General features: G+C 46.7%; 1 protein-coding gene across 6 annotated transcripts in view; it reads left to right on the forward strand.

Annotated features, from left to right (window-relative positions):
- Positions 1–9,570, forward strand: part of FNBP1 (formin binding protein 1) — a gene marked incomplete at its 3' end in the record, with an annotated part of 103,926 nt that extends 94,356 nt beyond the window's left edge. For 3 of the 6 annotated variants that reach the window (XM_082327658.1, XM_082327661.1, XM_082327662.1), the window contains 4 exons: positions 5–126; positions 606–745; positions 1,200–1,358; positions 4,084–6,434. In XM_082327658.1, the coding sequence (XP_082183784.1) occupies positions 5–126; positions 606–745; positions 1,200–1,358; positions 4,084–4,118 (456 nt within the window). The other 3 variants (XM_082327660.1, XM_082327659.1, XM_082327663.1) reach the window with 3 other exon arrangements.
- Positions 9,571–11,782: the final 2,212 nt, after the last annotated feature.

The raw sequence follows: 11,782 nt of genomic DNA on the forward strand, positions 1-11,782 counted from the left end.
GCAGGGCTGGCTGGCTGAGGTGGAGGGCAGGTTACCCATGCGGACCGAACAGGCCCGGCGGCAGAGCGGACTGTATGAAGCCCAGAACACGTCAGCAGTGAACAGCTGTGCGCAGGACCGGGAGAGGTACAGTATCTGTACAGAGCTGTCCTGGTCAGATCGGTAATTGAACCCGCTTTCTTTAGCGTGTTAATCAGGGAAGCCGTAGCTCTGCGGCATTCAGAAACTCATTCTGTAAGCAGCCTAAAGGCAGGCACTCCATGAAGTGTTTCACATACTGATTTTAGCATCTGTAAGATCCCAGCTTTTAAAAGCTACTTTTCTGAATGCGATGAAATGTATAACAGCCCCCTGCGCTCACTGCTGTGAAGGGGAGAGAGGGGGGTGCGTTTTTTTTTTTTACAGCTTTTGATGGGAAAAATGATTGGTCTCGCCCATCGCTTTGTGACAGCCGCTAGCGTAACAGCCAGTTCTGAGCGTGCTTTGGAGTTGCTGAGCTGCTCCAGCTACAGTTGCCCACCTTGCCTGAAGTGTCTGGTAACCAAGTCATGCCCTTTGCTCCTGAGGCTGGTCGCTATAGTTGCTGTGTATTTTCCTCTCTTGAGCAGCCCAGATGGCAGTTACACAGAAGAGCAAAGTCAGGAGACTGAGATGAAAGTACCGGCAACAGATTTTGATGATGAATTTGATGATGAAGAACCACTACCCACCATAGGAACATGTAAAGCGCTCTATACATTTGAAGGTATCACTCAGCCTTTACTCTCATTTAACTTACTGTTTTGTTTAGTTCATATGCCAAGGACAAGTGGGAAACCTTCATATAACCCCTGCAGTGCCTAATAGACAGAGAAAGAGCAAGTGAGGCTCTGGCATGATTCTGTTTCTTAGAGAGGCACTAAGACAGTGATTTGTCTCCCATTTTCTTGACTCTGCAAGGAAAAAAAAACAACAACAAACAAACAAAAAACCAAACCAAAACAAAAAAACCCAAACCAAAACTCTTATGTCAGGATCACATTCATCTGGTTCTTCGTGTACACGCAGTCTCCAGAATCACATGTTGTTGGTCACGCGGCTAGTGATGCAACGAAGGTTGCATCAGCACGTTGTCTGAGTGTGCCCCGAGCACAACCCCGCTGCATCTGTGGTTCCCGTTGTGCAGGACAGCCTGAACTCCATGTTACTCTGTCTTTCAGGTCAGAATGAAGGAACAATTTCTGTAGCAGAAGGAGAAATGCTCTATGTAATAGAAGAAGACAAAGGTGATGGGTGGACACGAATCCGAAGGAACGAAGATGAGGAGGGCTATGTCCCTACATCGTATGTTGAAGTCTATTTGGACAAAAATGCCAAAGGTGCTATGACTTATATTTAATACTATTATTATTACTACTTTATTTGCTTTCACAGAGATATCCAACCCTGAAACTGCTCTGTGTTGCAGATAGAGCCTTTTAAAAGTCTGTACAATGCCACAAGGTGCATTATTTCGTACATGGGACTAATACGGCTTGCTGTACTGCAAAACGTGCTTTTTATTGATCAGAGAAGGATAGTGTGGTAGACTCTAAAACTAGAGGGGAAATGCAGCCTTTCCTAGACAGTGCTCGTTCAACTGTCGCGGCCGTTGCACACCCGACTGAGTGCAGGAAGCACAGAGCCATTGGAGTAACATGGGCTCTCCGCAGGTATCCAGGTGGTATCTCAGACACATTCACAAGCCAGCTGTTTGTCCAAAACTGATTCGGTAGAACGTTATATAGGAAACATTTAGACTGCTGTTTTGTGTCTCAGTATGGTAGCTTTTCAGAGCCTAATGTGTTCTGTGGACCTTTTGGATTCAAACCTGGTCATCATTTAGTTAGTGTCTTTGGAAAGAGAAGGAGAGGTCTTGCCAAAACCTGCCTACTCAGCACTCTGTGGTCCTTGATAAATCGGTAAAACATTAAGAAAGATCCTTCATTCTTTCCACCTTGATACATTTGAGAAGATGGTATTTGCTATTTCAGATGACCATAACTAATGGTTTAGCTCACACGAGAACAGTGGAGACATTCAGAGCTGAGACTCGGCAATCTTCTGTTTCGTTGTTGCTTTTAACTCCTCACAAGAGGTGTGTTGTGTGAGCAAGCAGTGCTACAGGGGAGTCCTGACAGAATATATGCTCGCACCACGAACACCTGGTAATGTAATACACCGAGAAATCAAAAGATTTTAGTCCTGTTTCAAATCAAGATGCATTTGAAGTCCACTGTTAAATACTTTTAATGGGTTTTTTCAGTCACTTAATCCTTCAGATTATTGTTGTGTTTCCTAGACTTTAGAGTTCTTGGTGTGAAAGAAGCTGCCTCATCCAATTTAGAAGAAAACTGAACCATTCTTATTGGGATTTATGGACAGTAGGAAGAGCGTAGGAGGACTGCCTCTGTAAACAAACACTATAACTTGATCCGTTCACTGTCTTGGATTCAGTATTAAACAGTGCAGTGCCGTGTCTGCTGCAGATGAAAGTCTGGGGTCTTGTTTTGTTTTGCCACAATACAGTAGTTTTATGTTTGTGTTGGCAAATACAGCGTCAGTTGAGGTGCAAAAGAGTGCAAAAGCTCAGCCCCTCTGTTGGCTTTTATTAAGAGGAGCGTGGACTGTACGTTCTCCTTACTTCATCTTCCAACAAGGCAGAAAGCACAGAGTGGGAGATGCCATCTCTTACCCCCGTGTTCTCTCCTGTGCAGATTGACTGCTTTGTGTGTGGCAATAGTTGAAAGCAACATTATTATTCCGCTGGAAAACTTGTTGTTCGGCAGTGTAGGCTGCTTGAAACGGCTAAGCTAGTGTGGCATCTAAATCTGTCTTAAGTAACAAGCGTGGCTCCCCTGCCCTCAGATAGGCAGCGTGGTTCGCGTCAGTGGAACCTTGCAGCACGTCGGCCGTTTCCGAGCAGAGCAGCAGGCTGGGTGGGAAGGGAAGCAGAGCAGCTCCCTGGGTGGGTGAGGAATCCTGACACAGGCCCGCTGACCGAACTAGCAAAAGTTTGTCTTTAATTTACCCTTCTGGAGAGAATATTGCAGGAGTACTGCAGTACCAGCCAGAAGATCGTATTGGTATGTTCATGGTATTATGCAAGTTACAGGAGGGTGCTGAATGATCGTAAAAATGCCGTCTGTGCTGGGAGTGAAGGCTGGTAGAGATGCAGCCACTTCTATAGCAACGATGGAGGCTGTTCAGATCCTTTTAAGTTTTTCCATTAATTTTGCTGGACTTGAGGAACAGAACCAAATGTATCTGTGAATATCTAATGTAAAGGAATTATAATAGTTACCTCTTTTGTTTCTCAATCCTCTGGTTAAAAAGAAAAGCTAAAAGAGGACTTTCCATAAACTGTCACAGTAGCAGTATAAAGATTTGGGGGAAGTGCTACTGTGTTTAAAAGCAAGCTTTGTTGCAAGCTGCAAAATTCTCATTTCATTTTTAATATATCAGTAGAAGTGACTTTATTCAATCCTTGAAACGGAAGTGGCGACATTCTTGAAAATGACACTGTAAATACTAAAGCATTTACACACTTTAGTAGTTCTTTCCTCTTTTTGGAAAGCAGCTGGAGCAGCTGGTACCTCTAAATATTAGTTGCATGAAGGGTGGGAGTGTTCACACCACCTCTGAGCACATTTGTGACTCTTCCAGCCAGCGGAATCAATCCTGGCCCGGGCCTGCCTGCCGGAGCAGGCTGTGCCAGCGCCGTCAGCCGGAGGCAGCTCTGCCCGAGTAACGCGATTGCTAAATGCTTTCTGAAAAGCCGCTTGGCAGCTGGCGAGCTTTTCCAGTCAGCTGAAGCCCGTGTTGTCAGGGCTCTGCTGCCGAACCGGAGGTGAATAGGACAGGTAAGTCGTGCGCTGCAGTCGCCCTCCTGATCGTAGTCCTCGCGGGGGCCAAGCTAGGTCCGCGTACTCCTGCAAATACCTGCGTGAGGGCTGTTGGTAAAGTTTACAACGGTGCCTCCGACCAGAGGCTGCTAGCAAACCCTATCACAAAAAAGAACAGTAATGTCTATCTTGTTTTGCCTTTTTTTTTTTTTTTTTCCAGATGAGTACAAATCACTTCAGAAAATCTCTGAGTAGGTTTGCATAGGCCTGTTCACCTTTTATTCTACTGGTTTGCTGCTACGGTTGTTTTAAGAGCTCTATTTCAGAAGGTTTTCTTTAGAAGAGATGAATGCACATGTCGTATCTCCAGCAATGAAAGACTCTGTTAGGTACCGTTCACCCAGCTGATGCATGTATAAGTTCACCTCTTGAAATTTAAATGTGCATCACTACCAATGACAGCACTGGCCCGACTGTATGAATTTAGCTGTAAACAGTATTATCATCCTTCCTAATATAAATGAGAGCCCACACAGTTCCTTCTCTTTGTGATGCATGCAGGAAAGTATTGTAAATGCTAAAAACTGTGCAGACTAAGAATTGGATCTGTTGGATGTAAACTCGTGTCTTGGGGCTAACGCCAGCCTCTGACTGCTAGGGGACGAGGAAGAAAACTCCTCTGTGCACACGTGGGCGTAGCTTCTTGCAGGGCTTTTCTGCATCTGTCAGGTATCCGGTGCTGACAGCTGTCGGATACAGGAACTGGTTGGGCCTTTTTGCTCCAGACTGACCATACCGTGTTACTGAATATGGACCTCATCATCTTCTGGGGAAGAAAACTGGCTTTCACTGAGGGATGTTGTGAAATAGTGCGATACGCAAAAGAACTTGCATGAAATAATAAGCAACTCTCCATTGCACCCAAGAAAAACGCCATGTTCGCTTCCACCAGAAGGACTGGCTGTTTGGGTGACATGCAAGTAATGGAGGCTGTTTTGCAAAGTTAAACTTCCTGATAAAGAAATTTTGGGGCCAGGGGCTGATCAGCATTTCAGCTCCTTTGCTGCCATGGCTCTGTACCACCTCACCTCCAATTAGAGAAATAAATCCTTACAGACAGCTCTGTGGTTCTCAGTGCTGCAGCTCTGCTGTTTGTTTGCTGTAACCATTATGCAGAGCCTTGACTTATATAAATAAATAGGTAAAAGTTAACCATGCTGATGCACTTTTTATCTAGGATATATCTGATTATTTAATGCTTGCCAAATTATTTAGGAAACAGTGATTATAAACTGCACTGTGGCTTTGTTAAATCCTTTTGTTAAATACTTGCCCTTAGTTTTCCCAGTATAAAAAAAATTGTATATAACATAACTTAAAAACTAAAGTTACTTGAATTCGAATTGTTTTTATCCTTTTATATATGTATAAATATAAACGGTTTTATAGGCTGTTCTTCTGCTTAATCTAGCTGCTCTTTTGATAACTACTCGGTTCCTCTTACGTTGATAAGTGGTTTTGGTTACTCAGCTGCCTGCAACTGGTTGGGCTTGCGTAGAAACTTTTGGTTTGTGTTAAGGTTTGTTAAATCTGGCCAGTGTGGTGGTTTCGTTTCTATTCTTATTTTTTAAAGAATCATCATCTGTCAGGAATCTCTTTATAGCTTGATGTACCATGGTGTCTTCTTCTAATAAACATTATATTTTCTCATTCCTGTGAGGGTTTTTTTTTAATGGCAACTCATTTAAGTCTAACTTTACTAAGGGAAAGCAAATGGCCCAGAGCTGCCTTTCACCTGCTTCCCACACCAAGTACAAATGCAATTCCTTTTCAGGAAAAATATCTTCTTGTGGCTCTGCGAAAACTTTTTTGTGCTGTCATGTGGAGTTTTTTCGTTTATGGAAGTGGGTGCAAAGGAGATGGGAAGGTTCCTCTGCTCCCTCGAATGTGAGGGCAGTTTGGACCCATCCTGTATTCCCTTGGCCACAGAGAAAATCCGCCCTCGGCCAGAAGTCTGTGGGTACAGGAACGTGACAAAGGATGGGTTTTGAGGCTGAGACTGCTTTCACTTAAAACCTGGTCGTTTCTGCACTTCCCTTAAGAAGGAGAGGTCTTTGCAGCCTGTTGTAGAGAGGATAGATAGTCTGGATTCGTCTGCAAAATTCTGTGTGTTTTAGCTTCCCGTTGTTATTCTTCAGTATCATTCATGGTCTCTGGAGCTGTCGCTTGAACAGATACACTGCTCCTTTGCAGACTGAAAATTAAAAAGCCGTTTGTTTCTCTGTTGCCCTAAGAAAGCGCTGGCAGGGCCCTGCTCCCGAGTTTTACATCCTCCTCCCAGGGGAGAGCAGCGAGGGTGATGCTCGTCCCCAGGCTGAAGGGAAGGGCTGAGGGTGAAGGATGATGTTGGAGTGCTGGCAGGGGATGCCTGAGTTCGGGAGCCTCCTTTAACCCCTTGTAACCCGGCAGATGCTTGGATGCTGTGTGTCCTTTAACCTCCTGCAGGCAGTACTACTCTTAAGGGATCCCATTTTCCCCAGCCTCTTTCTAATCCAGTCTCTTTCTTTTTGTCTTTCTTATGTTTTAGATTCCTAAAGGTGTTTGTGCTGGTGCAAGAACCTCGGGGCGAGCTTGTCACAGAAGGAGAAACAAAATGGTCTGTTTACCCTGCAGGCAGTTAAAACACACCCATGGAAAGCCAGACTCCCAGTCTTGTCTGGAGTTCCCACTTGAAAAATTCAGACCTAAATTCCATCCCAGTACCATTCAGATGCTTGCTCTTTTTCATGGCATGCTACTTGTAGCTCAGATTAACTTATCAGCCTTTCCCACTCTTCTGCCAGCTTGGCGCAGCCCCTCTGTAAAACGTAACCAACACTTTGCCCCCACCCAGTCCCTCCCAGCACAAGGCAAAGAACTGCTGGCTGCCCTTTGCAAAGGGTAACCAGAGAGTCCCAAGCATGTACTGGTCTGTCTGTCCTCCCTTGTCCCTCAGTCCATCTGAGCGTATGCACTGGTCCATCAGCGTTTCACGTGGTGCCTTTAGTGCTAATCCTGCAGGTAGTCTCATCAAAAAGCTTGGAAAGGAGGTGCGTACGGGTGGAAAGCCTCCCCGGGAACAGTGTTACAGCAGCTGGACTGGGCTCTGAACTTGCAGATACTCAATCTGATCCATATGCGTTGTTCAATATTCTGCTTTCCCAAAAGGTCACTAATACTTGTCAGCCTTTATGTTTTTTTAAATCTAGGCTGATGCTCATTCCAAGTATTAAATCCCTATGACCTTGCTGTTCCTGAAAGCCTTCAAGCTCACGTATGTACGCTTGTTTTCCTGCTCGTTCTCTCTGCCCCCTCCTCTTTATCCCCCCCTCCTCTCTCCCTCCTCTTCCTCACACACACACACAGACACACACAAACAGAGACACTGGCATTTTGGTTTGAAGCCCCATTTTGCTTGTCACGAAGACCTCCGTTTTGCTCTCGTTTCAGTCTGCATGCTCGCCCTGTTGCCTTGCCTGCGCCCACCTTCCCGAGGGTCATGTTATTTTGTGGCTCGTTGTTGTTAATCTCTTTGCAGTTTTCTTTTGTCGGTTTGTTTTTCAGCATTTCAGACCTGCCTTCTCCTTTTGCATGACCTCTTGTGCGCTCTCATCAGTTAATGTTTGAATAACGCAATTTTTTTAGAAAAATAAAAGAAAAAAAGAAACCGCGCTCTTATTTCGTTCTCCCACCTTGTCACGGACTGGACCTCGACCCAGAAGCCGGACAGGAATTGTGACCGTCCTGTTCTCGCATGGTTTTATTTGAAGCAGAAGTAGCATGATAGGTGATGCTGCGCTTTATCATGTCGTGCAGTGGAGAGAGAGCTATAATACCTCCAAATATCACACGATCTGGACCTCAACTGCCTAAGAAAGGGTCAACTGCTTTCTAAACTGCTGTATTCTACCTGTTGGTTTCCCCTGAATCTTTACCGTTGCTGGGATTTTACAGTCATCTTGTACACGTTTGAGCCCCGTAAGAGTCAGTTGCTACTTAATAGCTCCTGAGGGCCTAATTTATTCCTAGATCACCGCCTCCTCTGGGGAGATCTGCTTGCTCTTAGGGAACTTCCCCTTTTGTAAAACCCCCAGAATTTGAGAAAATTGATAACGGAAGCCACTACGGACGGCGACCCTAAACCGAAACCTCTCCGGTTTAGTTTGCAGACAAACGCGTGTCGTTCTGCTGCCTGCTGTGCTTTTACGCAGGGTCAGCAGACAGAAACGTGTCCGAGAATCATCTGCTCTCCGGGCTGGGGATTGCCCAGTCGCCCCCGCTCGGGATGAAGCAATTTTTGAGTTGGGTTACACGTCGTGTAACTCTGTCCCTTTCTCTCCATTCAAGATACCAACTTTTATTTTGAATAGCACAAAGTCCCTCAGTTCTACAGTAGCTGTAGCTGTTGTATTATGGTGCTTCATATCTGCAAGCATCAACCAGCAAAAGGTTATGGTTTTTTAATCTTAATTCAGGTGGCTCAGGAGCCTGCACCGAGAAGCAGGCGATACCAACACTGAGGCCGGTCAGCTACAGCGTTAGCGGTGTCGGAAGGGTCGTAATTAAATCACCATCCTTATCATTGCTGCTACGGTGGTCGCTTAACTGTTTAGAGCCACGAGCCTCCGATAGCGGAATGTGATCCGCACGGTTGGCACCTGTGGCTTCGTACAGCGATTTGTGCCAAGGCTTTGTGGCATCCGTCTGTGGGGATCTAAGTGGTTAAGCAGTTAACAGGTGTGCAAAAATATCTTTCAAATATTTTTTAGCTGCGGTATTTTTATTCTCGTGTCCAATGCACTGTTGAATCAGCAGCTAGAAGAATTCATTTTCACCTCTTGTTGTGCCATCTATGTAAAAAATTAGATAAAAGTTTGCTTTTATATATTTAATCTAGGTGGACAGTATATTATTGTCAGCCTCTGTGGAACATTTGAACAATTGCAATGTCTGTGTTGCTAAATAGCGCTTTAGAAGGAGCATTAGCTTTAGCTGACTGATTTTTTTCAAAAGTTTTATTAAAAGACCGTGTATGGAGTTTTTATAAACTTGGCAACTGGTTCCCAAAAGCCCGGATCTTAAAATTTACTGCAAGAAAAAAATAGCGACAGTCATGTATTGTAGCCTCCACATCTCTGTTCCGCTGCCTTTATTCGGGGTAACGAGTGAGTAATTTTGTAGAATTTACCTTTTGCAAAATCCGAAGGACTAAATACATGACTGGTTTATAAAAACTCTGCTTGAATTCAGTAATCTCGCCCAGAAGCGTGGACTGTACATCCTACGAAATCTCATTATCCCCAGCAAAAGTCTCTAATGCCCTTTCTTAACACCTGTAAATAGAGAAGAAACATATTTACTAATACCGAAAGTCGTGTTTAATGCTGAGTATTTTTCAGAACTTCATTTAGTTCGATGCATATAGTTCTTTGTTTTCCTGCCTGAAGTGTCAAAAGACCTAAAAGAAGCCAAATTCTATTTTAACATGACGACGTCGAGCACTTTTTTATTTGTATATGTGTGTGTATGTGTGTTTGAGCACTGATCTCTAGACTTTGGTGGCATCTCAGTGTTGTGATTTCATTGCCAATGTAAAAGGTTCTGGTGTTGCCCATTCATTTCTGGAGACAGAATTCAACCAAATAAAGTGCTTCCATTTGAAAGCGAATATCGACCTTGTAACAATGAGAGTCGTCCACGTATTTAAATAAACATTTAATTCCAGAAGTACGGTTTCAGTGGACCCGTTTGATCAGCCCGAGAAGAAGAAAAATGGTTTTGTCGCTTCTCTTCCCCAATAAAGACGGCAGTGCCTCTCTGGGGCTTCCCTGCTTTGCCGAGGTACTCGGTTGGACCAGACGATCCTTGGGGTCCCTCCCGACCCGGGGTTCTCTGTTCGGCGACGTTCTGGCCCTGCGGTGACCGCGCTGCCGTCCCACAGACGTTTCCAGCTGAGAAGGGGAATTCATTCGGCTGCGACTGTTGCAGCCAGAGAGAAATGCCGTAGCCCGAAGCTCCCCCGAGCTGCTCGCGTGCTCCTCGTCGCTGCCCTTGGCTGCGGGAGGGATTTGGGTTTCGCTCCGGCTGTAAAGCTTACAGCGAATAAGCAGAAGCGGGCGCTCGCACCGAGCCGCTGTATGCAGAAGAATGGTAACAGTGTCTTACTCATGGTACTTTTGGTTTTTATTTCATATTATTTCATAGTGGAATTTTCAGGTATTTGGAATGTTAATTTGGCTCTGCCTGTACCTGCACGTAGCTGCTTCCCATCGGGTCACTCCGAGCCTCGGTTTTATCAAACTTTTACCTTTACAGCTGGCGCTGAAGAGAGACTGAAGCGGTTAGGGTTGGTTTGTTTTTAATTTGGCCGTCTGAGGGGAAAGGAAAAGGCACTGTTGTGGTTGGGGTTGTTGGTGTCCCTGGGAAAGGGGTGGTTCTTGCTTTCTCCCGCTTCGGGAGGAGGCCGTCAGAACTGGAAGCTTGGGGAAAACATTGCCTCTGAGAGCGCTGGAGCTGGCAGTGCCCACAGCGAGCGCCGTGGTGTGACTGGAAGCTTGGCGGGGGTTTGGATACCGATTGTTCAGGCTATAACACTGGTGCGAGCCTGGCGAACACCGCGTTTGCGCGGGCGGGCGTGACCGCGCAGCGGTGGGAAAGGCGGCCGTGCCTCCCTTCGCTGAACGATCCGCGAGCCCGAGGCCCTTCCGAGGCCGGGGGAGGATACCCGCGGTTCCACTGCGGCGTGCCGGGCTGGCGAGCAGCCTGCGCCTCTCTCTAGCCGAGGCAAACCCCTGGCCAGCTCCTGGCCGCCTTCTCCATCCCCTGCCAGGCCGCTTCATTGCAAATGGCCTCATCGAGCGGCCGTGAGGAGCTGCAGTTGCGCAGCTCGTGGAGGGTGACCCCTGGCTGACAACTTCATTTGCAGCAGCTCTAGAGAGGGTTTTTTCCTCGGGTCAGATTGCTATTTTTTTTAACGGAATTTCAGTAGTTCTTTGCCAGCACTAATTAACATCCCTGTCAATTCGGGACAAATCGGTACTGTTTATGAAACAGTCTGCTAGTCTTTGCATTTTTGGGAAGCAGCGAATAGGAGGGGGTGTCTGCCTGGCTCTAACTTTGATTTATCTCGAGCGGCGTTAGCATTGCGAACTTTAAATAGCAGCAGCACAACCAACTGCGTGATCGAGGGCCGGGAGCTGAAGCCAAGCTGAGCAATAACTGGGAAGAAAATAAAAGGAGCTTTCCACGCGCCGGCCGCGTCGCTGAAGGTGCCGGGGTGGACGGGAGGCCGCGTGCTTCGGCCTTTTGGGAGGGTGGAGACGTGCCACCGGCACCAGTGGGCTACCGAGCAAGGCCAGGGGCGAGCCCGCTCCCCTTTCCGCGGGCTGAGACGGGACAGCGAGCGTCGGGCAGAGGGTGCAGAGCGCTCGCCCTCCGGGCGTCGAGCTCGGCCGCATCCCGCTGCTCTGTCTGTTCGCGGGGGCGCGAGGGGAGTCGAGGGAAGGGGAGCGGCTCGTGTAAACCGGACCCCCCGGTACCCCCAGAAGGCTGCGGGGAGGGAGCCGATAATCCAAATACTGAGCATTGAATAGTTCTTTCATCTCCCCTTTTTTTGCAATCGGCAAGGGACCTGATAAGGGGAAAATGAAGTGATTGGCAAAAAGAACTGACTGGGGTTCAGCCGTGAAACGTTGCTGGTGTCGGCAACGGGTCCCAAAGGCAGCTGCATTCGGGACGCGGGCCCAGAAACGCCGTAGCTGCCTACTGCGGAGTCGGAGAAAAGCAAGGCTGCAGTCAGATTTCAAATGAAATATAGATGCAGAACTAAGCTTTGAGTGTTTTAACGGACAGAGGGTAACAAAAAGTGCAATTATGGGTTT

Source organism: Platalea leucorodia (genome assembly GCF_965183815.1).
Source record: "Platalea leucorodia genome assembly, chromosome: 15".
Classification (NCBI taxonomy): Eukaryota; Metazoa; Chordata; class Aves; order Pelecaniformes; family Threskiornithidae; genus Platalea; species Platalea leucorodia.